Here is a 24,006-nt window from a genome sequence, read left to right as displayed (position 1 = left end):
TTTTATTTCTGCAATCTTTTCCTTTTCATTTTGGCATCGTTGTGCTATTTCCATCGGATCTGTGGCTAATTCATTTCATAATGCACCTTTATTCCTTACAGTCATCATCCCATACATTTCGGGATCTCACCACTATAACCAGAGTGATAGGATTTTTTGATAAAAATAGATTATATCAACTGTTTAATCCTCATTTGCTCGTTTTGTTGCAACTTTATATTTCTTTTTTTTCAAGGGAGGTGGAGCGATCTGGAAACTGGGGGAGGCACAGGGGAAAGGGCAAATTTTAACAAAGAAAAAAAAGTGACTTATATCTATCCCACTCGCATGACTCATGAAACTTAAAGGGGAATGAAACCTTTGGAACAAATAGGCTTGTGTAGAAACAGAAAAATCAAAGAATAAGAATAAAGAAAGTTTGAGAAAAATCGGACAAATAATGAGAACGTTATGAGCATTTGAATATTGCAATCACTATGGAGATCCTCCCATTGGCAATGCGACAAGGATGTGTGATGTCACTGATGAACAACTTTCCCTTTGGTGGACTATAAAATACCCTCAAAATGTCTCTTTTTGCTTTTTCTTATGATGATACAAAGTGACTCTTTATCCATGATGTATTCTTAAAAAATATGTATTACATGCCCTCATGTAGAAAGAACACATGATCTATGGATAGATGTGATAAAAGAGGGAATTCAAGTGAAATATATACTATAATACGCCGATATGTTCACAAGTGACATCACACATCTTTGTTGCACTGCCAATTTGCTATCTCCATAGCAATAGTGATCGCAATATTCAAATGCTCATAACTTTCTCATTATTTGTCCGATTTTTCTCAAACTTTCTTTGATCTGTTTCTTTGATTTTTCTGTTTTCACACAAGCTATCTTGTTCCAATGGTTTCATTCTCCTTTAAAGCACGTGAGATAAAATGAGAATATTGTTTCTTACTAATGATGCTGTTAATTATAATTTGAAATTTGAAGTGTGTATTTCTAGAATTATGTAATAGGAAAAGGGATGCCATCAGAACATTAACATTTTGAACAAACTAGAAAAGAAAAGGTGCATTCGTCTAAAGTAAATAAAGGCTAATCAAAGTATATAGGGATCGACTTAATTTGAGGTTAAAAGGGATGAATTTCATTAATATGATCAAAAGAAAAAGAAAATAAAAAAGTAGCGAAAGCAGGGGCACAGAACGCGTTCGCGAGGGAGCATTTTTTTTTTTTTTTTGGAAATTTGCACTTATACGAGAAAGGGCACCAGGGAAGTGAGGGAACACCTAAAACGGGTCCTCCTCAATCTTCATGCATGCAGGTGAAAAGAGCACAGTCTGATCAAGGAGATATCACCTTGGTCTCGATCCCGAAGTATACGTTCGATAGATAAGCTAGGCCAAACTTCCAAAGGGCCGTTTTCTTGCGTAAAAAAATTGTATACGTGCATGCTTCAAAAAGTCGAGGCCTCGAGGGCACTGTGCCCCCCCCCCTGGCCCCAGAACAGCGCCCCTGTAGCTTTAATTTTTTTTTGATACATCTTCTTTTTGTGTGCCCGTATGTTTTTATGGAGATTGAAATATATAAAATATAAACTTGAAACTAGTGTACGTAAGCCGGCGCGGCGCCCACGCTATTGTTTCATTTCTGTTCCTTTTATCATTCTCAAAGATACCATATTAAATTCATCGAATCTGTCGGGGATCGGATGAGAGGTTGAATGAATTTACAGTTTTTATAGCAACAGAACATGGCAGAAAAGACAGGAGATCAAGCACAAGAGATGGAGAGGATGGTGGACAAGCTTGAAGCTATGGTATTTTTTTCACTGGTATTTGTTTAAGCTGTCGTTGAGCTATATTCCGTACAGTGGGTCAGTGACTGTCGGCACTGCCAGTTCGCACAATTCACAAGTTGGGACTCGACCCCGCGCCCGCCTAGCGCTTGCTCGGGGTCGGGGGCACGGAGTAAGGCCAGCGCCAGGCAGAAACTTGACTTGAGAAAGGGAACGGAATTAATTCCGTCTGTTTGGAATTGGAGCTGGGCAATTCCAAGCAAAAGTGGACATTTTCCAAAAAATTATATATTGGCTCTATTTCAAATCTGGAACAAAACGGGATTTCATAAATACAAAAGGGGAACATAATTAGTCAATTACCGTTAATAATATAATTAGCCACAATTTTTTTTTCTTATGTATGCCTATCTCCTTATAAAACTAAATCCAAACCACACAAAAATTCTATACATGGGAGTCATGGGACTACATATATTGTTTTTTTTTACTCAATTTCAAGGTACAAACAGCAAACTTGCTTGTTTTGTAAAATTTTCTTTTGGAAGTGAAGGTCATCATTTTACATCACATCAAGAGAAAATTTTAAAATTTAAGTTCATTTTACGCTGCCTGTGTGTGAATATTTCAAATGTCACTCCATTACTTGGTATGGGTTTATGTTTTAAGTTGTAATTAATGAAAAAATACACAATTTTTTTAATGTAATGCAGCATATTAAAACTAGAACAACATAGAATCCAATCAATAACTCAACATTGTGATAGCCATTTAAAGTTCACAGGGTTTGAGCAAAATGTTTTCTCAACACAGCGCACATTTTTCAATCAATAGCATTTTGAAAATGTGATACCCGCGAAACCCCTTGACATAGGTTCTTCACATTTTTGTCATAATTTTAGAGTTAATGATCTTGCCATCGATTTGGTGGCCAGTATTTGAATTGTTTTTGTATAAAATGTGAATATTTTGTGAATTAATTTTGCCTGAAATGTCCGTAGAGTTTGGACACCCCATTATATAAGTAAACAATGTCATGGATGTGCTCTGTTATGTAGCTAGCTGTTGCCAAGTTAAATTCATATCAAAGACTCCACAAGAAAGACTCTCTCGAGGCACTTAAACTATTTTACATGCAAATCGATGAAAAGCCATGAACGCGAAGTCGGCGAAGTGTGAACCTACAGTCTTGACGGTCCCACAGCCAGAGGTGAAGGCATCAGGCTGGTAGTTGTGGCAAGCCCACTGATTTCTTTGGTTATCCAGGTATAGACAGGAGTCCTAAGTGTATAAAGAAACATAAATTTTGCTGGGAAAGGATTTTTTCAGAAAAAACACTAAGTTATTGCCATGTATGCATCTCTTACTTAAAACAATATGCTAAATTATTTGAACAAGACACCAAATCAAATAGGGAAGTTAAGATTAATTTTATCATTTATTCATATTTAGTTTCAGAAGGCAGAGTCTGATGTGGAGTACATGTCCAGAAAGCTTGAGAATGAGTTTCAAGAAGGAGCCCAAGAAAAGAATCAGGTATCACTAGTAGATGATTAAATTTGTATAAGATTTGTACCCTGACCATCCATTACATGTACAAGTAGGCAGAAAATTGGAAAATCTTATGAACTATGTTGGCAAAGTCAAATCAATCACATGAATAAATTGCATTCAATATGCTGAAACTGAATTTGCAAACCATAAAGATTCCTAAATTATCTTAACAAAAGAAAGGGAGGCTGTCTTTTCTTTCTTGCTAATCACTGAGCATGACATCATTTTTTTAATACCATTACTAAACACAAATCAGCAGGGCTACATGTAGGTGAACTTCTGACTGTTTACCTTTTGTTAAGCTGCTGTGTAAAATGTAATCTTATAGCTTGCTGAGGGTAAGATTCCGGACAACTGGAAGTCAGCCTTGGTGTCTCAGAGCTTTATGGGTGGATATCAGCTTAACTTTAGGCCGATCTCTATTCTCAATGTTCTATTACAAATTCTTGAAAAACTGATATCGTATATTTTTAAGATGATAATTTTTTTACAGATATGCAGTTTGGTTTTTATACCAGGTTCTCTTATATGGATTATTTGTAGGAGAGTAATATTAATAGGAATTATTTCTATTCAAAATATTGATGAAATGTGTGAAGTGCTTTAGGGTGAAAATTGAATCAAATTACACTGTACTTGTTTTTACTTTTCCTTTATGAAATGGTAATAGATGTACATTAGATATGTACATTGAAAGTACATGTATATTTAACCTTTTTATGTGCAATTTGATTTGTTGCTCATCCTCAGACTTCACCGCTTGAGCTTAGCCAGCGATTAGAACAGGTCAAACATGATTATAAAAGCATCATGGAGGAAACAGAAGGTATCAAGAAAGCACAAGAGGAGATGATCTCTAGCATCAAACAACAGCTCGTGGCAGCTTCACATGCAATACAGAAGCTTCATCAAACAACAGGGACAGAGGTTAGTTATCACTTAGAGAGACCCATTTCATAAAGCACCTACCTCAATCGACGGTTCGTGTAGGCTCCACTACACTTCACCGCTACCCTTCGCTACATCTACCCGATCCATTGGGCGATAAACACTTGCTCTCAATAACCAGTGACAAACTCAGTTTTTGGTAAAAAAGGCAATACGTCATGAAAAAAAAGACATTAAGTGTACTCTACCATGACTAAACTTACCATCGGACACAGACTCACTCCTTGCCCTTTCTTGTAAATGTCTAAAAATCTGTGATTTGAAGCCGCTTCGCAGTTCCCTCCATGTAATTCACTGCCGAATCCAAAATGGCGAACGCGAATTGTGCATGACCCGCGCACAATTCGCGTTCGCCATTTTGGATTCGGCAGTGAATTGATACGTGTAGCGGTAGTGAATTGTAGTGGAGCCTGAGGTATAAAGTACCAAGATTGTGGTAAATACCATGGTAATATGGCTCAGCAGCCATTTAAAAGCAAGACTTCCATGTTATTTAGTGTAGCTGCAACTTGCAACTCTTTATATAACAGGGCCCCAAATCGGAGAAAACTTGTAAGAAATCGAGAACATTCTGCCAAACTGGAACGAAATCAGGCAGAAGAGGAGAAGAGAGCAGCAAGACACCTCTAAGTACCTCTATTCCAAGAATCTGTCCACAGACTTAACCAGTCCTTCTGCAGCTCAATTAAAGTTGGCCTAAGGGTTCATGCTAAGAAACATATTCAAACTAGACTTGAACCCACACACATGGATCATCTTGGTCATCATCAAAACAGATGGACAGCCATCAAAAGAGGCAAAATAACACTCTTTCAAACTTGATTTCATTTAGATTTTGTAATATATTCCACAATGGTTTGACATTAGTGATGATTTGGTGCCACAATTATGGAAAAAATCACAATTTTTGATGGCCCTATTCTACCATCAAAAAGTCTTTGAGAGAATGCACAATTCTTTTCTTGCTTTTGGATGCATTATTTCAATTTTTGTGACTAAAATTGCAAGCCAGTTTCTTCCCACTTTTTCTTTCATCTACACACAGTCTCAAACACACATAAATTAATCATACTCTTCAGTAAACAACATAATTTTGGCCAAACTACGGCGCTGGTATATGCAGACATGCCAACCGTTCCCTTTTTAGAGTATTTGTTTCTCTTTTTTTGCTATAATTACACCAATACTTTTTTGTATGATTTTTTTTTTCTGATCATGGAGTATGTATTATACACAGCGTGTGATACTAGCGCTGGTCCAACTGTCCCAGACCAGTAAAAATCACTGATCAATGCGTCAGAACTTGTTGCATGAAAAGAAAAAGTAAATTCTTGCCTACAAGCACATGTTTAAAAGGGTGAATTATCAAGTTTTCAAGTAGAGTCATTTCGCATGTTTTTTTCACCGATCCCACTACTACAGGCTGGCGATTATTATGTAGAGATGATTTTTTTTAAATACTTTTTTTTTGTCAAAAAATACTTTTTCCCCTAGACTTTTTGGGGTTGTAGAAGGTTGGCAGGTCTGTATATGCATGCATTAGTTGCAACTTCTTGGCTCTCCAACATTCTAACAAAAATTTTCCTGAATACATCTGTGAAATTGTGAACAAAACAATATACAAACAAAACATTGTTTTTTGTATTAGAGTTTATTTGTAATGATTTTTTGTATGTTGTTGATATTTTTAATGTTTTTGCAGACTTTAGATTACAATACATGTAAATTATAAGATGGTCATCATGGACATTTACGTTTTCTGCTCTAAAAAATATCACAGAAAAGTCAGGGAATTTTGAAAGTGCATGAGGTTATGAACCCTGTGGCGTCATGGCAAAGAATGAGGAAATTTTCCAGAGCTATTAACTTCCTGAGTTTTTGCCCAATGCTCATGAAACTTGGCTCATGTATTAGAGTATAGTTAAGATACATGTGCAAGATGTATTGTTTTTGTGTGTGTGTGTCAGACTTTTGTTTTGGTAATAGAAAAGTGTGATGGTGCTTTATATGACTGCTGTGGTAGTGTGAAGTGTCAATCACCTATATATGCCTTCATTGATATTTCTAGTTTATCCATCCTTCATCTCCTTTCAAATGATGAAAGCTGACTTTTATTGTTCATTTGTTTTATCGTTAGCTCCCCGATGTGTCTGAGCAGGAAGCTCTAGTCCAGTCATTACTTGGAATCTCATTATCATCTTCAGCACCCGTTCCTGTATCTCAAGGTTCAGTGCCAAGCCAACCGCAAACAGAGCAGAGCAATGTACCTGTAAGTCAAAATTTCATCTCCTTGCAAATTGTCTTTCAGTCAAGCCCATCTCACACTGTGCAAACTCATTGCAATGCTAGTTTTGAAAATGAATTACAGTAGACCTACCGTATGTGTTTGCTAAGGTTATGAAAAGTCATACCGAGATAGCAAATAGAAGTTTCAGGGTTATGAATACTCTCGTTTGAGAAAATATTTAATTGCATCTGAATTATAGCATTGTCATGCAGTCTAGTGAATGATTGCATTTCAAAACTGATTTACCTCTTTTTCACGGCAAATCACATTTGGGTCATTTCAAGTTTGGTGTTGTCTAATGTTGTTGGCATGATACAACTTATTTAAATCAGTGATAAAGAGGTTGTAGCTGACTACAATAACTAACATTGAAATCAAATATCTACCAGCACTATTATTACTCCTTCTTTCCATCATTCATTCTTGTTATATGGACTTTTAATCTTGCATCACAGTTTCTTAGTTTAAAACCACGGCTGGATATTTCAGCCATCTTTTACGTCATCTCAATTTTTTTCTGATGTGCGTTGAGACCCTCCTGATAGGTCCTTCACACTACATGTAAATTGTACTATTGTTCCAAAATAGATCAATGTTGTGTTTCTCACTGCAAGAATCTTTATCTTCTGAGTAAGTATCCTTTTTTCAATTACCAATGTAGTCTCTACAGCTTGATGAGGACTTACACAATGCTGAAGAAGAGGAAAATCTTTCACCCATCGATACAACTTTCGATATAAGTAAGATTTTAAGTATATATTAACATTCCTTTCTAAAGAGAATTTGATAATACTACTTCTTCCTGAATTATTACATCTTGTATTTTATACCTCTCCAGATGGTAAGACATAGATATAAGAAAATTTCATTTCCATTCATATGTACAGTACCTCATATTGTGATATCTATTATGGGACATGTTTTTAAATTGTGAAAAATATTTGAAAATGAGGTTAATGTAGTGAAATAGTTTGTCATTATAATACGTGTTTCACTTTCCTGTTGAAAATAATAGTGATTTGCTTCTCAGAGAAAGTATACGGATATATCGGGCTTTGAGAAAGTATAGTGAGAAATATTTATCGGAGGTTTGTCTGGCAATTACTATTTTTCCAGAGGGGCATAGCCCTGAGGGAAAAATAGTTGTATTGCCAGTCCAACCCAGAATAGATATTTCTCATGATACTTTCAAAGGAAACACCTAATTTTGTTTTATATCCCTTCTTTAATTGAGCTGATAGATTCAACCTGTTGTGATTTTTTTCACAATGGGCTTTCCATGGTAAACTACAACTTAGCCCAGAGTTTAGATTCAACCCAAGTTTGGAATACAGGCCTTTGTATTTTTGCGCCCCTGCAGACGAAGTCCGGAGGGGGCATTAAGCTTTGCCCCTGTCCGTCCGTCATTCCGTTTTACGTGCAATAACTCGAGAAATATTTTTAAAATGGATTTTAGAAAATTTTGGTGTGTAGGTAGATGACACCAAAATACAGGCTAATTTGAATTCGGAGTCTGCGGGTCAAAGGTCACAGCTCATATGCTAGTCAGTTCAATCATATTGAATGAATTTCTGATCTCATTAAGCGGGGGCATCTGTGTTCTTTGGAGATGTCAAAGTCCTAGTTTGTTGTTTTAGTGTTTCATCTGAACTAAATGATGGTAACTATTATAGCTGATGATATCTTTGATAGGTCCCTCTCCAGCAGAGCTTCGAGCTGGGTCTAGTGAAATGGTCCCTGTCACAGAAGAGGAGTTTACATCAGTCTCAGATCTCATTAGAGGAAGAGCAAAACTAGAAGATGTGAACAGGGTAAGAACAGAAGTGACATCGTTCAAAGTCAGTTCCAGCCTCTTTTTCAACCAGGGGCCTGTAACTCAAAGCTGAGCAATGATTGTAAAACATTTTTCTACAATTGATTCCATCGACTACAATGTACAATCCATCGTGAAAATTGAGTGTACAATTAATCGCTAACCTTTGTGTTATGGGACCCTGGTGAAAAAATAAACACATATCTGTTAACACTAATTTGAAATCACCCAAAGTGGGTGTAAAAATGCTGCAAATCACATTGCTCACTGCTCAGCACTTAGTGACTTCATAGCCAGTTCCAGCTTCTTTAATATCACTGTTGTAAAAATCGATCTAATACCTATTATGTTAACACAAAATCACATTTAATAAGTGGGTAAAAATCTTGTCAACATGAATGAATTAAAGACTGAATGAACTGATCTAAAGATTGATTCATCCAGGAAAAGTCAAATTATGATGGAAAAATAAATCTATTCATCTGGACTTGCTTTGATTGAAACAGAGAACAGTTTCACTTTCGATCTGGGACGCTTCTTCAGCTCTTATGAATTGGCGGGAAATCGTCGTTGCCAATTGGCGCCGAAGCACCGTTGATGTTATTGTTTTGGAGACGTCGAGGAATTTTTCGGATTACTGGATTGTAAATCCGAGAGAGGTTACTGGATCGTAAAACCTCTCCGATCTACAATCCAATAATCCGAAAAATTCCTCGACGTCTCCAAGACAATAACATCGCCGGTGCTTCGTCGCCAATCGGCAACGATGATTTCCCGCCAATTCATAAGAGCTGAAGAAGCGTCCAAGATTGGATGTGAAACTGTTCTCTGTTGCAATCAAAGTAAGTCCAGATGAAGAGATTTATTTTTCCAAAGACTGAATGAGTTTTTAAATCACTCATAATGCTGCTGCTTTGATCTTGCAATCATCGAACCAGTTCAGTGCTTTCTCAGACAAGAAGGTCCAAATTTTTGTATTACTATCTCTGTACACAGTTCATACGCTGAGCTAACATTAAAGGTATATCTGTTGTAAATTATTTCCAAAATCACATCACAATGGATCACATTATGTGTGAGGTGGTATTTTTTCTCTCTTTTTTAAGTAAAATGAGGGAAGATGAAAACAGAAGAAGGAGATAGGTCATGTTTCTATCTATGATTCGATTTAGAAAAATAATGTTGATTTCAGCCCCCCCCCCCCCCCCTCCTTCCCCTACCAAAAAACCGTGGTACCATCCTTGTTTAGACCGAAGCCTGTATCTACATTGTAGGTAATTTGAAGAAACAATGTGATGATGCCATGTTCAGTGTTGTGATGTTGTTTTTTTCATTATTATTCCATTCTCTGTTGGTCACATTTTTGTAGGTATACAGTAGGCTGTATGATCACTTCAAAACCGAAAAAAACACTGCTCCATTGAGTGTACCGGATATGAGTAAGATGGGTATGAAGATCACAGGGGCGACAGGAGAAGCCAAGCTGAAGGTAAGTGTTTAGAGATTAAAGAGAAGTGCCAGTAGTTGCAATAAACACTGATTTCAAGAGAAAGTCTGTAAAACCAGGCTTAATTGTCAGTATATCATCGAGGTTCTAGATCTGGTATAGTTACATAAACTGAACTTTGTGAAATCTTGAAATCTATGCTGAAAAATGTTCACACTAAAGATCACCAACACAGATAAGCGCACTTGGGACAGTTTGCTTTAAATGTCGGCAAGTCGCTTGACCCCAATCCTGTGCTTATTTGCTAATTTCTCAGTAATTACACAATTTTTTCCAGAATCCTTCGGCACATATTTTTTATTTATACAAACAGACACTTTGGTGGTCATTTCATTGGATTCTATACGAACTCATTTTGATATTGTTACCACAACTAGCATTTACCGTTAATATTAAGATAAAATTTTTATCAAGAGATTAAACTGTAGAAGAACCTGTCTCAAAGTGATTGTCTATCATCATGCACCCAATGATTAGCTTTTGTTAAAAATTTTGTAATCACTAAAAACATGACCATAAAAGTTACTATTATGGTTACTATGGTAATGACGATCAACAGCCAATCAGAATCAAGGATTCCATGCAAGCCACCATTAGATGGCAACGTTACCATAATGGTAACTTTTATGCAATGGGGCCTAGATGTTTCTATTTGCTGAGAGTCACATGCACTGCATGCAGAAGTGCATGTATGGGACCACACAAAAATGCTTACCAGTACATAATTTGTTTTTGCTTTTTGTGGTCATGTATTCAATGTGTGAGGGCATAGTGACTAATTGATAAAATCTATAAATATAGCTGAATTGGCCCTTAAAGGACAAGTCCACCCCTATAAAAAGTTGATTTGAATAAAAAGAGAAAAATCCAACAAGCATAACGATGAAAATTTCATCAAAATCAGATGTAAAATAAGAAAGTTATGACATTATAAAGTTTAATCACACAAAGCAGGTATTTGCACATCCTGGCCTGTATGCAAATGAGGAGACTATGACGTCATCCACTCACTATTTCTTTTGTATTTTATTATATGAAGTATGAAATATTACAATTTTCTCCTCATTGTCAAGTGATACAATGATTAATTCCTCCCTGAACATGTGGAATTAGCATTGTTTAATACTATATGGTTCAGTCAAGTTGGTCCTTATTGTCAAATCTCTAAAACATGAAATATTGTACAATTAAAACAAAAAAAAAGAAATAGTGAGTGATGGACATCATCGATTGACTCACCAAGTTGTGCATAGCACTGTTTTGTGAAAAATAAGCGAAGCTTTAAAATGTCATAACTTTCTTATTTTACATCCGATTCTATTCATTCAAGTCAGCATTTTCCTGGGGTGGACTTGAGCTTTAAAAACATGTACAGGGTGAATATCATTTACCGCAAGAAAGGATCACCAGTCGTTCTTAAAGTCACTCTTAACTTACGAACAGCCTGATGAAACGGCCACCTGGGCCCCGTTGCATAAAACTTTTGCCAGACTTATTTTTGCCATAGTTTTTCTATGGCAAAAACCTTAGTTTTTTGCCAGAGTTTCAAATTCGGTCAAAATTTCATGGCAAAAAAACTCTGGCAAACTTTTGCCAGAGTTTTTTAATTTGCCAGAGTTTTTTAAGACTGAATAAACTTGGACGAGGATGCACGCCGATATCAGCCGATATCACGATCGGTATCTGCGGCTGCTGAAAAAAATCTTGGAGACTCCACAGAACGTAAGCTTGATACTTTTTTTATGAAATGTGTTCATATTTGCTATTTTTATCATTATAAGTCGATGAATTATTTGCAAAAATATCTGGGTATTGTTTTTAATCCGTGCTCGCACCGTGAAAGTGAGATTCACGATTTTTTTTTACACGTTTGAATCGTCCCATTTTTGTGTCGCAAGCGGCTGCGGGGTCAGCGTCTCGGCCATGTATATTGCCGCCGGAGCTTCGGCATAGTGATGTGACCGCGCTGGTCGCACTTGGTGCGCAAACAGCTGAAATCACCAAATGCATCGACACGTTTGGAAAGCTTATTTATCGATTTATCGTATTTCTCTTGCTATGATCACATATTCTACCTTATAATTGGTATCAGTACATGAAAATTTCATGTTGTTTAAATCAATTTTTCATGTTAGAATTGAATGCAAAGTTGCAAACTTTGGAGTTTACTCGGTCGTCACCAAGTCAAACAAGTTAACTTGAATTGAAGTTGGTTAGATTCTAGGTCTAACAACAACAGTTAGATCAAAGTTTCAGATCTAACTTTAGGCCTAGAATCCACATTCTAGATCTAAATTAACTTTTTCTTAAAGAAGTTGAGACTTCAGTCAGTTAGCTTGAGGGCTCCACCGCACCGCGAAGCCCCCCCCCCCCCCCCGCGCCTGAGTAACTCGGTCAGTAGACAGCTGGCAGCCGTCTGTTTCGAGGAGTTTTTTAACATTTTTTTTTTTTCTCCTCGTACACAGACGGCTCGCTATCGTGCAGCCACCATTAGGGGACTTGCAATGCAAATTCCCCCGTCGGGGCTCTTCAATTTTTGTCTTTAATGAATAAAAATTTTGAAAATTAACGCTACCAAAATGCAAATTTATATTCCCTCGTGGCATTAATTGCCGAAAAACGGAGAAAAATGAAGTTAAAAGGAACAAAAACAGTGACTTACCTCGGCTGTCGCGCAAATTCACTTCCCCGTTGTATCTGATCTTAAGTACATAGACATATGGCCATTGAGTCCCCTGTACAGATCGCGCTAGAACTTCGGTCTCTGTATTTGGTGAGTGAAGCCAACGGAGTTCAGTTGAACAACCAACAAAACAGAGACCGAAGCAGTTGGTCTACTCAGTAAGGTACATGCAGGCCCTTCAATTTAAAAAAGATGCGTAGCCGTAAAGCTAGAGCTAGATTGATTGTTGGCGCATAGACTCTCTGTTACCAGGCGCAGATCCAGAGCCTGTGTCTTTACTTAATACAGGGCACGAATTGGCACTATGCACTAGGGCCTACAGTGCTGCGATCCAAAAATTTTGACAACTCTGAATGGAGGCCTTAATGTCTCCCTTAAAAAAAATTGAAATAAAATAGGGGGGCACTCGTACCATATGACCCTCTTCCCCTGGATCTGCTATAACCCCACATGAATACATATAATGTAATTTTGGGACCGAATGGAGACTATGGGATGTTGTATTTGTTAGTATTTAACATGCATTACTTTGGTTGTTAAGGGGCTAGACATTTGATTTTGGTCTCAATTGCATATACATCATTGATTATTTGTTTAAGATAGAAAGTAAAAAATCATTAAAATATTGCACTTTTGGATATTCTAAGTTCATATAAATTTGCATATCTGAATTATGTTGATGAAATTAACAAATTCCTTTAGATTATTTATCATCTAAAAGCGAATTTCAATGATCAATCCAAATATTTGTTTCCAGTTTGTACTGAGCTCATTTTCTTCTGTTAAGTTTTAATCGCTGTAATAAGTCCAACAATTGGAATCAACCATCAAAATGTCCTATCCTAGTAATGGTTAAATTCACCACAAACTTATTAGTATATATTCATTTGATAATTTATACTGAAAGTAATCTCAATGCAAATATTTGTATGGCTTTATCTAGTCTTAATTTGTGACTTTCTAATAGGATTATTTATTTTCTCATTCAATATCTAACAGCTTAAATTGTTGAGGTATATACACAGGAGCAACTCACGTGCATGTGTGACTTTTTGAGAAGAAACCACGCAAGACTGTTGGTTAGCAATCACCATGTAAAAGGGTAAGATATACAGCTTAATTTCAAATTAGCCAAAATTCTAATTGCTACCATTTTAAGTATTTATAGACAGGCTTATCTTTTATGTTGATAATCTTGATGCAAAGTTTCTAAAAGTGAAGAAGGAGTCATTACTGCCTGATAATGTCGAACATAAGTAGTTATAAAGTGCAATTTTTTAAACAGGTTTTGTCTTCTTGAAAGAAAAGAAAAAAAATATTGTTTTTCAGGCATATTTGGAATGAGTAAGAATCCTGTTGATTATTCAATTTATACAACCCCTCCAAAAAAAATAGATATTGTACCTAATCTCACCTGGCTATGCTAGTGATTGTGTAGACCTGAATCAATAATAGTTAAGTTCATTTAATTACCTCTTGCTATTCTTTGAAAATTATTATTTATTTTTTTTTTTTGATATGTCCATTGAAAATGATGAAATCTTATTTTCTTACGATTACAAGTTTGGATTTTCATGGAATAAAACTGAAATAGTACAACACATCTATCTTATAAATTCCCAAATTGAACTCTAGTTACATAAATAGATTGCAATTTTAGTTTTTATATAACTTACAAAGTAGAAAAATAATATTAATGATATGCCATGAAATGAGATTTTTGTCAAATAAATTTAGACATTCGTGACATTAAGTGCAGAGTGTCTTTTCAATTATTATATAGCATATTTTATGATTTGTTTGTGTTTGCATTTTAAATAAAGGTTTGCAGAAACCAGACAGAGAGCCTGGGTGGAGATGCTATTGGCTGCCTAGGTCGGACTGCCTCCAATCTGAGGTGATCTTGGAGTGATCTAACATTAGAATGAATGGTTACGCTAGGAATCAGACAAAGACTGGTGTGTATTTTTATTTATAAGAGTTAAGAATGTTTTATATGCATCAAGAAAAAAATAAAGATCACTATCTCTTAAATTTTATTTTGTTGTAATTGTCATGCAACTAATCCAAAATATCTAGAATTTTTTACCTCCACCCATCGGAGGTGGGGCCGAGGGCAGGTTTTTGGGTAATCTGGCCATCATTTCTTAACTTATTCTGATAAGTAAAGAACAGTTTGATTTCAAACTTTGTCCAAGTATGCATGTAGGATTGATGATACTTTGATTATTTTGAGGGTATCAAGGTCAAAGGTGACATGCCTTGTTCACTGAATATACATCGTTCCTGTGATAAATGAAGAACCCTTTGATGGTTCAACTTCAACTTGGCAAACATACATTTGGGAGTAACAATGATCAGGTTATATTTTGGGGTCACTAGGTCAAATGTAAAAAATTCACCAGAGATCTTTGGAAAATTTGTGCGTTTAATATTTTTATTTTTTGATGTGGCAATAGTGGATGCATAAATTTTGAAACTTACAAATGTACCCCCATGATTCTCAACGGGTTAAGGATGGATTGGGTGTCACTGCTAAATTCTAAATAAAAAACAAAGTGTTCTTCTCCCCCCCCTCAAAAAAAATTGTTGGAAGTACCATGTATATATGCAAGTCATAACCTTTGATTTTTTTGGTTGTCAACATTTTCTGGACAAAAGTGCCCCTCCTTTTGGAAATTTCTGGATCTGTGCCTGGGGTGAGGCGAGTCAAAATCACCCTTCATAGTTTATTAATGATGTTCACTCCACTTTTAAGATCCTTCTGCTTTGATCCCTGTTTGCAATTATAACATTTATAATTTTGGCATTACTGTACTTTGTTAAATCTTTAGGAGGTGAACAGTTTGGTAAAGTGAAGTCAAAATGGAAATCGTGCTGGCAGTCATGAGGAACAAGGCCAAGCATTGGGTCCATCCATGGCCAGGAGACAGAGACTGAGACATCTGAGCAACTGGTTAGTTTTACCGTAAAGATTTATTACACTGATGCATAACAAAATTTAAAATAAATATATCAAAGGATCTTTTATTTATTTTCGCTTTTTTCTATATTCTTTCATTCATTTTCTTGAGAAATGAGCATAATTTTGATTGAAATTTGTATAAGATGGATCTCCCTATAAAAAATAGGTAAACTGGTTTACAATGAAAATTCACATTATTTAAAACCCAGAACATTAATCATCTGTAACCCATAGAATTCCTTTCATTCATTTTGAATTAATTAAATCTGTTTGTCAAAGGGGACAGTTGTTTTTTTCCTCATGAAAATTTCCGCAAGGTATAAGTAGCTTCAACTACTATTTATTGCCAGCTTGAGAGATTTCGTTCAGAGTTGGTAAATGATTTAAAGTTTTTAAAATGAAATAAGAAATGTTGAATCATAGTAAGTCAATTACAAAAAAACAATGCGGAATGGTTGATGTCATTAAAGTTAAGTCAAAGATTCTTTTTCTTGATGTGCAGCTTTCACATAAGGCAGCCTGCTTCTGGACATGGGGAAGCCAGAGAAAGAGAAGGAGGTTGAGGGGGAGCCTCAAGCTGTTCCCGAGGCACCATTGACATCCAGGGTAGATGGGATCTACCGGTAGTTGATTGTGTAGGACACCAAGATGAAACCCAGCATAAGAGAAGAAAGAGAAGGTGCCCTTCCTGTTTTGACCAGCACACCGAGTACCAGGAGCATGGATCTGCTGCAAGTTCAACAGGAGACACTCAGAATGCAGCAAGCTATGCTGCAAATATTTTGAATAAAATTTTAAAATAAAATTTTAAATTAAAATTATCCACAATTGTTTGCAGCAGTTTGTTAATGGAAATCAGAAGTAATGTTGAACAATTCAACTTCATTTTTTTTTGTTCGTATTTTACTACTGATGTCCATTAACATCTACAATAAATATTACCCGTGTTCTGAGCAAATCTTGCTGAATTTTAAAGAAGGCATCAACTACTTATTGGTGCATATACTCCACCTTTTTTTTATGATGTTCCCTTGATTTCCTGCTGAAAAGCTCAATGCAGCTTTAACTTAAGCAAAATATGAACAAAAATCTTTTTTTGTAGAAATCCATACAGCAATATCTATATTACGGAGATTGGGCAAGATTGTTTCATTGACAGTTACTAATTAAAATAATTAATTTCATGTTATTTATGATAGTGTCTCGAACAATTTCCATTGAAAATGAAATAAATGAAATGTATGAGAAATTTTAAGAACAATATTCATCAAAAAGAATTGTTTGCTGCTGCTATTGGGTTTTTTTTAAGAAGCAAATTTTACATTTTAAAATAAACCAGGCTATGTTGGGTTTTATGAATTCATCTTTTCTGTCAACTTTAAAAATAGTAGCTTCAATGCCACATACAATGTATATTCTTCCGGAATTAATATTGAAATTATTTATTAGATGTTTTCATCATCTGTAGAATTTTTAGTAAAACTTGAACTGCAGAAACACTTCAAAAGAAGAAATGAGTAGACTGAAAACCTGTTGAATATTCTTTTTAGAAAATGAAGTAAAATCACCTTGAACTTTGGAAATTTCCAAAAGCATATGTTTGAGCAAGTACTATGAAAATGAGTTTTGCCTAGGTCACATCACGGCGAGTAGTAATAAGCCGTTTTATGTATTACTATACAAACCACCTACATGAAGCTGGTACAAGGATGAATAAAATGGCTGATTTCGACTAGCCGTAAGGCCACCGGCCGGCAAATGTGACCTAGGCATAAATTGCTGATGTCATTGCCTCATAATTTTATACAAAATAATGGCAAAGACTACATCCTTTAGGATTGAGAAAGTTAAACTTGAACTTTATTCTCATCTCAGTAGATAGAAGATAATGTTATTCATTCAATACTTAAATAAAATTTGAACAAGTGCCTTGCAATGCAACATAAAAATTAAGGTTCTGAAATCTTAATGGGAATCCCTGTGCAAGAACAGTTTTAAAGTTTATTTATACATGTTCATCTTGCAAGTCTGTTATATTTTCTGTCAGCATTGTTTGTGGATCCCACACTGGTGTCATAAGCCATGGTTCTTATATATCCTGCATTGCCCAACAGGATGCCTTGCAATTCGCCATCTGCAAAAGGGTATCCAATGGCACTGTTCTGTTGATTTAAAAGGAAAGGGACCTTGTCAACATTCAATCACATCTTTCAATATGCATACAATGGTATGGGATACTGTTATCATTGAAATTAAAATATGAATTGATAAGAATTTTTTTCAGTTAAATTCAAACTATTATTATTGTTCATAATGAGTTCTTTAGACTGTCACTCTGATTGTTCTTGATAAGTGATTGCAAATAAAATTATTTCAAATGTATAATTCTATGAGAAATGAATTGTTTAAAGGAGGATGAATTGCGAGAGAAGTGATAGAAAAAGAAATAAAGTATTGAGAAAGAGACATCTGAGTTGTGTGACTGTAATTTAATTGAGAGAAGAAAACAATTCTTAATAAGTGATAAGTGTTCCTTATTCTCAATTGCTAATTAGATTATTTTAAACATATGATAATTGAGAATTGTTTAAAAAAGGAGAAAGGTAGAGAGAAGAGGAAGAAAAGGAATTATTAAGAGAGAGACGTCTGAGTTGTGTAATATTTTAATTGACAGTAGAACAAAAATTTAACCTTCCGGTTGGCCTCTGACTAAAAAAATAAAATTCACCATCCCTGTTTGCCCATAAAGGAAAATATTTTTTATTTTTGCATAAAAATGTTACCAAGAAAAACATCAAGTCTTAATCCCCCCCCCCCCCCGTATATTGCCCCACCTTCAACACTATTCAACACTATGGTCTGACTGAAGTATAATGGGGCATAAAAAGTAACAAGCATGGTGCTGTTAATGATTTATGTATCTATATTCTATGTTTTATGAAATTACTAATTTTGATATTTTGGAAAGATTTTTAACATTGCCAAGAAAGCACCAACAACAAAGGTACCTTTTGAAATATTATGGGCAATGTGATACAAAATGTTTTCCTCCACTTTATTTAAAAATATGTTTTGAATAATGGCATTGAGGGGGGGGAAGTGTGATTGAATTTAATTTAATTATTTGTACCTTGTAAATACATTGTGTAGGCCTAGGCTGTTTATCCCCCCCCCCCTCTTCCAGAATACTCCGCTCTTGCTATCTCTCTCTTCCCCTGTCATTGCATGTAAGTTGTTGGACAGTTTGGTCCCATCATATCATTAATTTAGTTTTATTCCCAGGGTTTTATAAAGCAACCACAAATCTAGAAAACCAGATAAGTTAGGTCTGTTTTTAGTGAAAGATAGACCTCCTCCAGCATGCCCCTCCTCAATCATCACCCAGTTTTTATGACCTGTTAAAGAAAAATGAGACTGGTAAAGGTGAGAAATTAAGATGTCCAGTGAGCGCGTCCTAATCTTACTTTGAAGTTCCAACTTATTTTTGCAAGTGTGGGACTAGGCCGTATCGACTGCTATTCAAGTTTTCCTCGTAAAATTGAACTTGCAGTACAAGTCTGTTCAATCGTTAAAATAAAGTTAGCTCATACTTCTGAGTATTTCAGTTGATGTAGGGTAGTATTTCTGGGTATGTCTTATAGAACTTGTAAATATTTGGATTTGTAAAGGTGGTTAAATGGTAAAAAACAGCAAAAATAGAGGCGGCTTAGAAGGTACTCCAACAACACATCGTCGCATATCGCATAGAGGTTGATCCAGCGGCCAGCTCGCCAGGGCAGGCCAGCCGGAGGCTCTATCTCTCGATAAAGGTCACGGTAGCAAAGAAAAAGAGCAGACTGCCCAAGTTCAACTTTAAAGCCTTATGTTTTGAATAATTTAAAGGGTTAAGTCCAACTGCATCGATCTATTCACAGCATAACTTTTCAAAAAACACTGTAATCATATAGATTTACTTAAAGTTAAACTAGAACTAGATTCTATCTAAGATTTTTATTTATTGTCCTGTCACAGGGTTGATATATCTTAAAAAATTAAACCACCAACTATTCCCCCCACTTCACTTAAAATCTAGACCTTCCTAGGCCCTATTTTTACTAAATTAAATGAAATTTTCTGTAATTACCTTATTGCGTAGCCTATATAAGGCTTATGTCAACGTTCTAATTATTCTTGAAGCCGTAGACAGGTGAATACTGTACATGGTACTTGGGACAAATCCTGAGCAGCTGCCTTGAAATAGTTTTGCCGGAGTTTTTAGGACTTTGCCGTTGGTACAGGAGCTACGGCAAAAACCCACTTGATTTGCCGGAGTTTTTAAAAAGTTTTGCCGTAAAAAAACTCCGGCAAAGTTTTATGCAATGGAAAACTCCGGCAAATTTTTTTTTTGCCGTAGTTTCTGATTTTTTGCCGTAAAAAAACTCCGGCAAAAGTTTTATGCAACGGGGCAAAAGTTTTATGCAACGGGCCCCTGGAGTGACATCCTTTGCAGTGGACTTGAATGTAATTACTACTCCATAAATATGAAAAGAACTTATATATCCCAGTGGGTGTTTTCATCTTCCCAACAATGGGAGATCCATTTTGAAAACACACCATATGTTATGCAATCCCCTATGAAAGCATTTTATCAAATGGTTTGGCAGTTGTTTTCACTGTTACCTATTACTTTTTGCCCTTGTGACTGATTACCCGATGTACATTTTTTGTTTATTTTTTTATCATTTGCAGACACTGCGATCACTGAAGATCATCAATATAACAAGAACTGGAGCAGTGAAATTATCGTGATAGATAAAGCAGATGAAGCCGTTCAATGTCTGGTGATTGAGCTAGGCCTTTACTTGCCATTCTAGGTTGCAGAAATCAGCCCAAGAATATTAAAGGGGACATTCACCTCGACATTGAGTTAGTAGGGAGAATGGTATAGGGAGGAACTTCAGTTGGGTGGATTCACGATACGACGCGCCATCAATCGTTTGCAGCGAACAGGCCAAATTTCTAACTTTGTGGTAGTCATCGCGTGCAGGCGCAGGCAGCGCACAGTGCTAGTGCTTCATAAATGAAAACAATGTGGCGAAAAATCACCAAAAACATCTCAATTTTGCACAGAAATATGCAGGCAAATTTCTCTCCTACCTCCTGGACCCTAGTAAAGAGCATATCCGGTCGAGCTGCGTGGGCCAGTGCTGAATAATTGCATGCTTGCATTCACTTAAGTACTAACACGCAACAGATGTCGACTATTTCCCATGATGCATTGCAAATTTTGTCCGCTGCAACTGATAGATGGCACACTGTATTGTGAATCCACCGAATTGACAAGCCTGTCTTTCAACTAATAGACCAGATAATTCTTTTCTTTGTCATGATTATTAAAAATTATCTTTATATTCCCATTCATGAAAGACTAACTGTTATTATGGTAATGTTGGCATGTTGTTTAACCCTATCTAGGCCAGGGTATTTTGGGAGTCCCTATGGCCGGGGGGGGGGGGGCCTCCCAGGCCCCCCCTAAGATCTCGGCCGTTGACCGTGCGATCGCGCCGAAAATTGGCACGCGGGTTGCCTGGGACATAATCTACAAGATTGTATAGTAATTTATTTCATGCGAATCGCTATTAAGTGATTATGCTAATTTATGCGTAATTAGTATGCGAAATCATACTTTTTCCTCTAACTCCCTAAATAAAGCTCCAAATGTACTAATTTTTGGTATAGAAACTGTTTGTGGTGTCATTAGCAAGTGTACATGAAAAAAATTGTGATATCAAATCATTTTCTTATGTATTCTATTGTTTTTTGCAATTTCTTATGTATTTCTTTGTTTTTTTACCTTTTGTTTTTCATTGGTTTTCAATGAATGTTGTTGGGGACTCTTCTGTGATCATAAAAAGCATAAAATGAATACATTTAGAATAGCAAAACTAAAAATAATCATACATTTATGAATTTTGGTTGAAAACACAATTTGCTTTGACTTTGTACACGAAATCACGTTTTTGAGCAATTTTCGGTCTGACATGCACTTACATAATGTTGCGTAATTTCGGAACCACATACCCGGGTGACGCAAAATTGGTCTCAAAAGTTGCGCAAGACTTGAAAGTAAAAAGTCAGCGAGCAGCGCAGTCAAAAAATTTCGCACAAAAAATATCGCGCAACTCGTTGAGGGGGGGCCTCCGAGGCCCCCCCCCCCGGCCTAGATAGGGTTAATGTATTCTTTTACAGGAAGTATAACAATAGCAGTATCAAAATAATGGCAGTCTAGGTATTATCGTTTTAGGTGACGGATGCTTTATAACAACTACTTCATCTGTGCCACCACTTATTACCGTGTTTATCCTGCCAATATTAAAATTGTTTTGTTTCATAGGATGAAAAATTACTCGCATTGACATATAGAAAAGTATCATTTGACCCAAACTCTCTGATCATATTGGTCATCGTTTGCTATTGTATTATCAACAATACCTTAAGAGTTTAGAAGGGAAAGTCATCTATAGGAGCAACAAATAATTCAGGTTTGCTGCACATGTGGGGCATTGTGGCCCAGTGGATTAGTCTCCTGACTTTGAAACAGTGGGTCGTGGGTTTGAATCCCAACCATGACGTAATTTCCTTCAGCAAGAAATTTATCCACATTGCTGCACTCAACCCAGGTGAGGTGAATGGGTACCCAGTAGGAAGAAATTCCTTGAATGCTTGAGTGCCTATGCAGCCCAGCTAAAGCCGGGGCAGTAATAATAGCAGGGCCTGCTGGGATAAAAATTTTCAGAACTGAAGTTGCTTCCCTGGTTAAATACACCTAGAATACGTCTGTTCCTCAGAGATCCCAGAATACAATATGTTGCGGGTCGAGGCATTAGGCTTATACACAAGGAGAGCGATGCTTACTGGAAGAATGGTGTGTGGTATGCTATAGAGACATGAATTTTTATCATACGGCACATATTATCATAGATATGACTATTTAGTCTGTTGGGTGATTCTTGTTTGACCTCATGGATTGCTATTATGAATACAACAGTAGCTTGAAAGGGGGTTTTGATTTGAATCCTTCAAAAAAGTTATTAAACTGCCAATAATACATCCTTATTTGGGGATTTGTAGTGACACAGGACATGCCTGTAATTAAGCTGTATATTTGGGATTCGGCAATGATTATGTCCCAGCAAAAGACATTCCCCAGCCTTCTTGGGCATTCTCTGGCCAAAGCGATATAATGTCTTTTAACCATAATGTCTTTGTCTTCCAAGATCCAGTCTTTTATTTCTCACTCCCAAAATTGAAAGGGATTTGAAGGAAAGATTAAATTTACATCTTGCTCTCAAATCCATCTTTTATTTTGTCTAACCACCCTAACAAAAGTTTATGTTAATAAAAAAAAAATCCAACAAAGCAAAATAGAGATCTAAATCAAGAAAGATAGGACATTTTGAAAGTTTGCTTGATTTCACAGAACTGTTATTTGCACATCCTGGTTTGTATGCCAATGAGAGGACTCATTATTTCACTTTTTCATTTTATGAAATATTCCAAATTTTTCCTAATTGTCCTGTGAAACAGTGTTTTTTTCTTCCCTGAACGTGTGGAAATACCATTGTTTTAACGTGTTATTGTTCAGTCAAGTTGGTCTTTATTATAAAATCTGTAAAAATTTGAATATTTTATTTTCAAATAATAACAAAAGAAAACGTGAGTGAGGGACATCATTAGACTCTTTCATTTGCATCTTACTGAAATGTGCATATAATCTTTTGAAAAAATGAGCAAAATCTTGAAGCCTGTGTATAGCTTTGGTAAAGGGTCAATAATGTGATTGATAATCGAATATCATCTAATATGACAGTCTAACCGAAGCGTAGAGACCGTTAGATATTTTCCAACTGCACTTCTCTGAGAAAATTTCAAATACTAGTACTAGTATTCAAATCTTGGATATATAGCGCCCTCTTTCAGCGATGCTTGTTTTAAATTAAAAAAAATGGGCATTCAAGCACTTATCTTATAAATTTAGTGATTAGATATCCAAAAGTTACAGACAAAGAACATATCTTGAAAGTTTCAGCCCATTCCATGATTTGGAATAGGATTTAATTGAAAGACAAAAACACACAGATATTTTAATTTGATCGGGTGACCCGATCAAGTTAAATTTCCATGTAAAATCGCAAAATTTATCCCGTAAAACACATTTTCATTTCATATCCTCCACATCATAACTGTTATAGGGCATATCCATTCATATTAGCTAGCAATGAATTGGAATAGTGATAGGTGCATTTTGGTGGATTTACCAAAACTATACACAAGCTTTGAAATGTCATAATTTTCATATTTTACTTCCAAGTTCCAATATACTAGTAATATATTGATAAAATTTAACTGTTATTCTTACTATGTTTTTCTATATTGATTCAAATCAACATTTTCCTGAGGTGGA

The 24,006-nt window shown here is 35.9% G+C and overlaps 1 protein-coding gene and 1 long non-coding RNA gene across 2 annotated transcripts; both read left to right on the top strand.

Annotated features, from left to right (window-relative positions):
• The first annotated feature begins 1,653 nt into the window (after positions 1-1,653).
• On the top strand, positions 1,654-21,075 carry LOC121408687 (spindle and kinetochore-associated protein 2-like). Its single transcript, XM_041600234.1, has 8 exons — positions 1,654-1,827; positions 3,259-3,342; positions 4,111-4,287; positions 6,446-6,577; positions 7,257-7,335; positions 8,288-8,406; positions 9,778-9,897; positions 20,292-21,075. The coding sequence occupies exons 1-8, from the start codon at positions 1,762-1,764 to the stop codon at positions 20,349-20,351; spliced, it is 837 nt and encodes a 278-aa protein (XP_041456168.1). The 5' UTR covers positions 1,654-1,761; the 3' UTR covers positions 20,352-21,075.
• On the top strand, positions 11,376-18,876 carry LOC121408689. Its single transcript, XR_005969078.1, has 5 exons — positions 11,376-11,637; positions 13,598-13,700; positions 14,422-14,556; positions 15,433-15,554; positions 16,066-18,876. It is a non-coding gene; the product is annotated as an uncharacterized LOC121408689 (long non-coding RNA).
• Positions 21,076-24,006: the final 2,931 nt, after the last annotated feature.

The sequence above is a fragment of the Lytechinus variegatus genome, chromosome 2 (genome assembly GCF_018143015.1).
Source record: "Lytechinus variegatus isolate NC3 chromosome 2, Lvar_3.0, whole genome shotgun sequence".
Taxonomy (NCBI): Eukaryota; Metazoa; Echinodermata; class Echinoidea; order Temnopleuroida; family Toxopneustidae; genus Lytechinus; species Lytechinus variegatus.
Note: the sequence above shows the minus strand (reverse complement) of the source record. Positions and strands in the feature narration are given on the sequence as shown.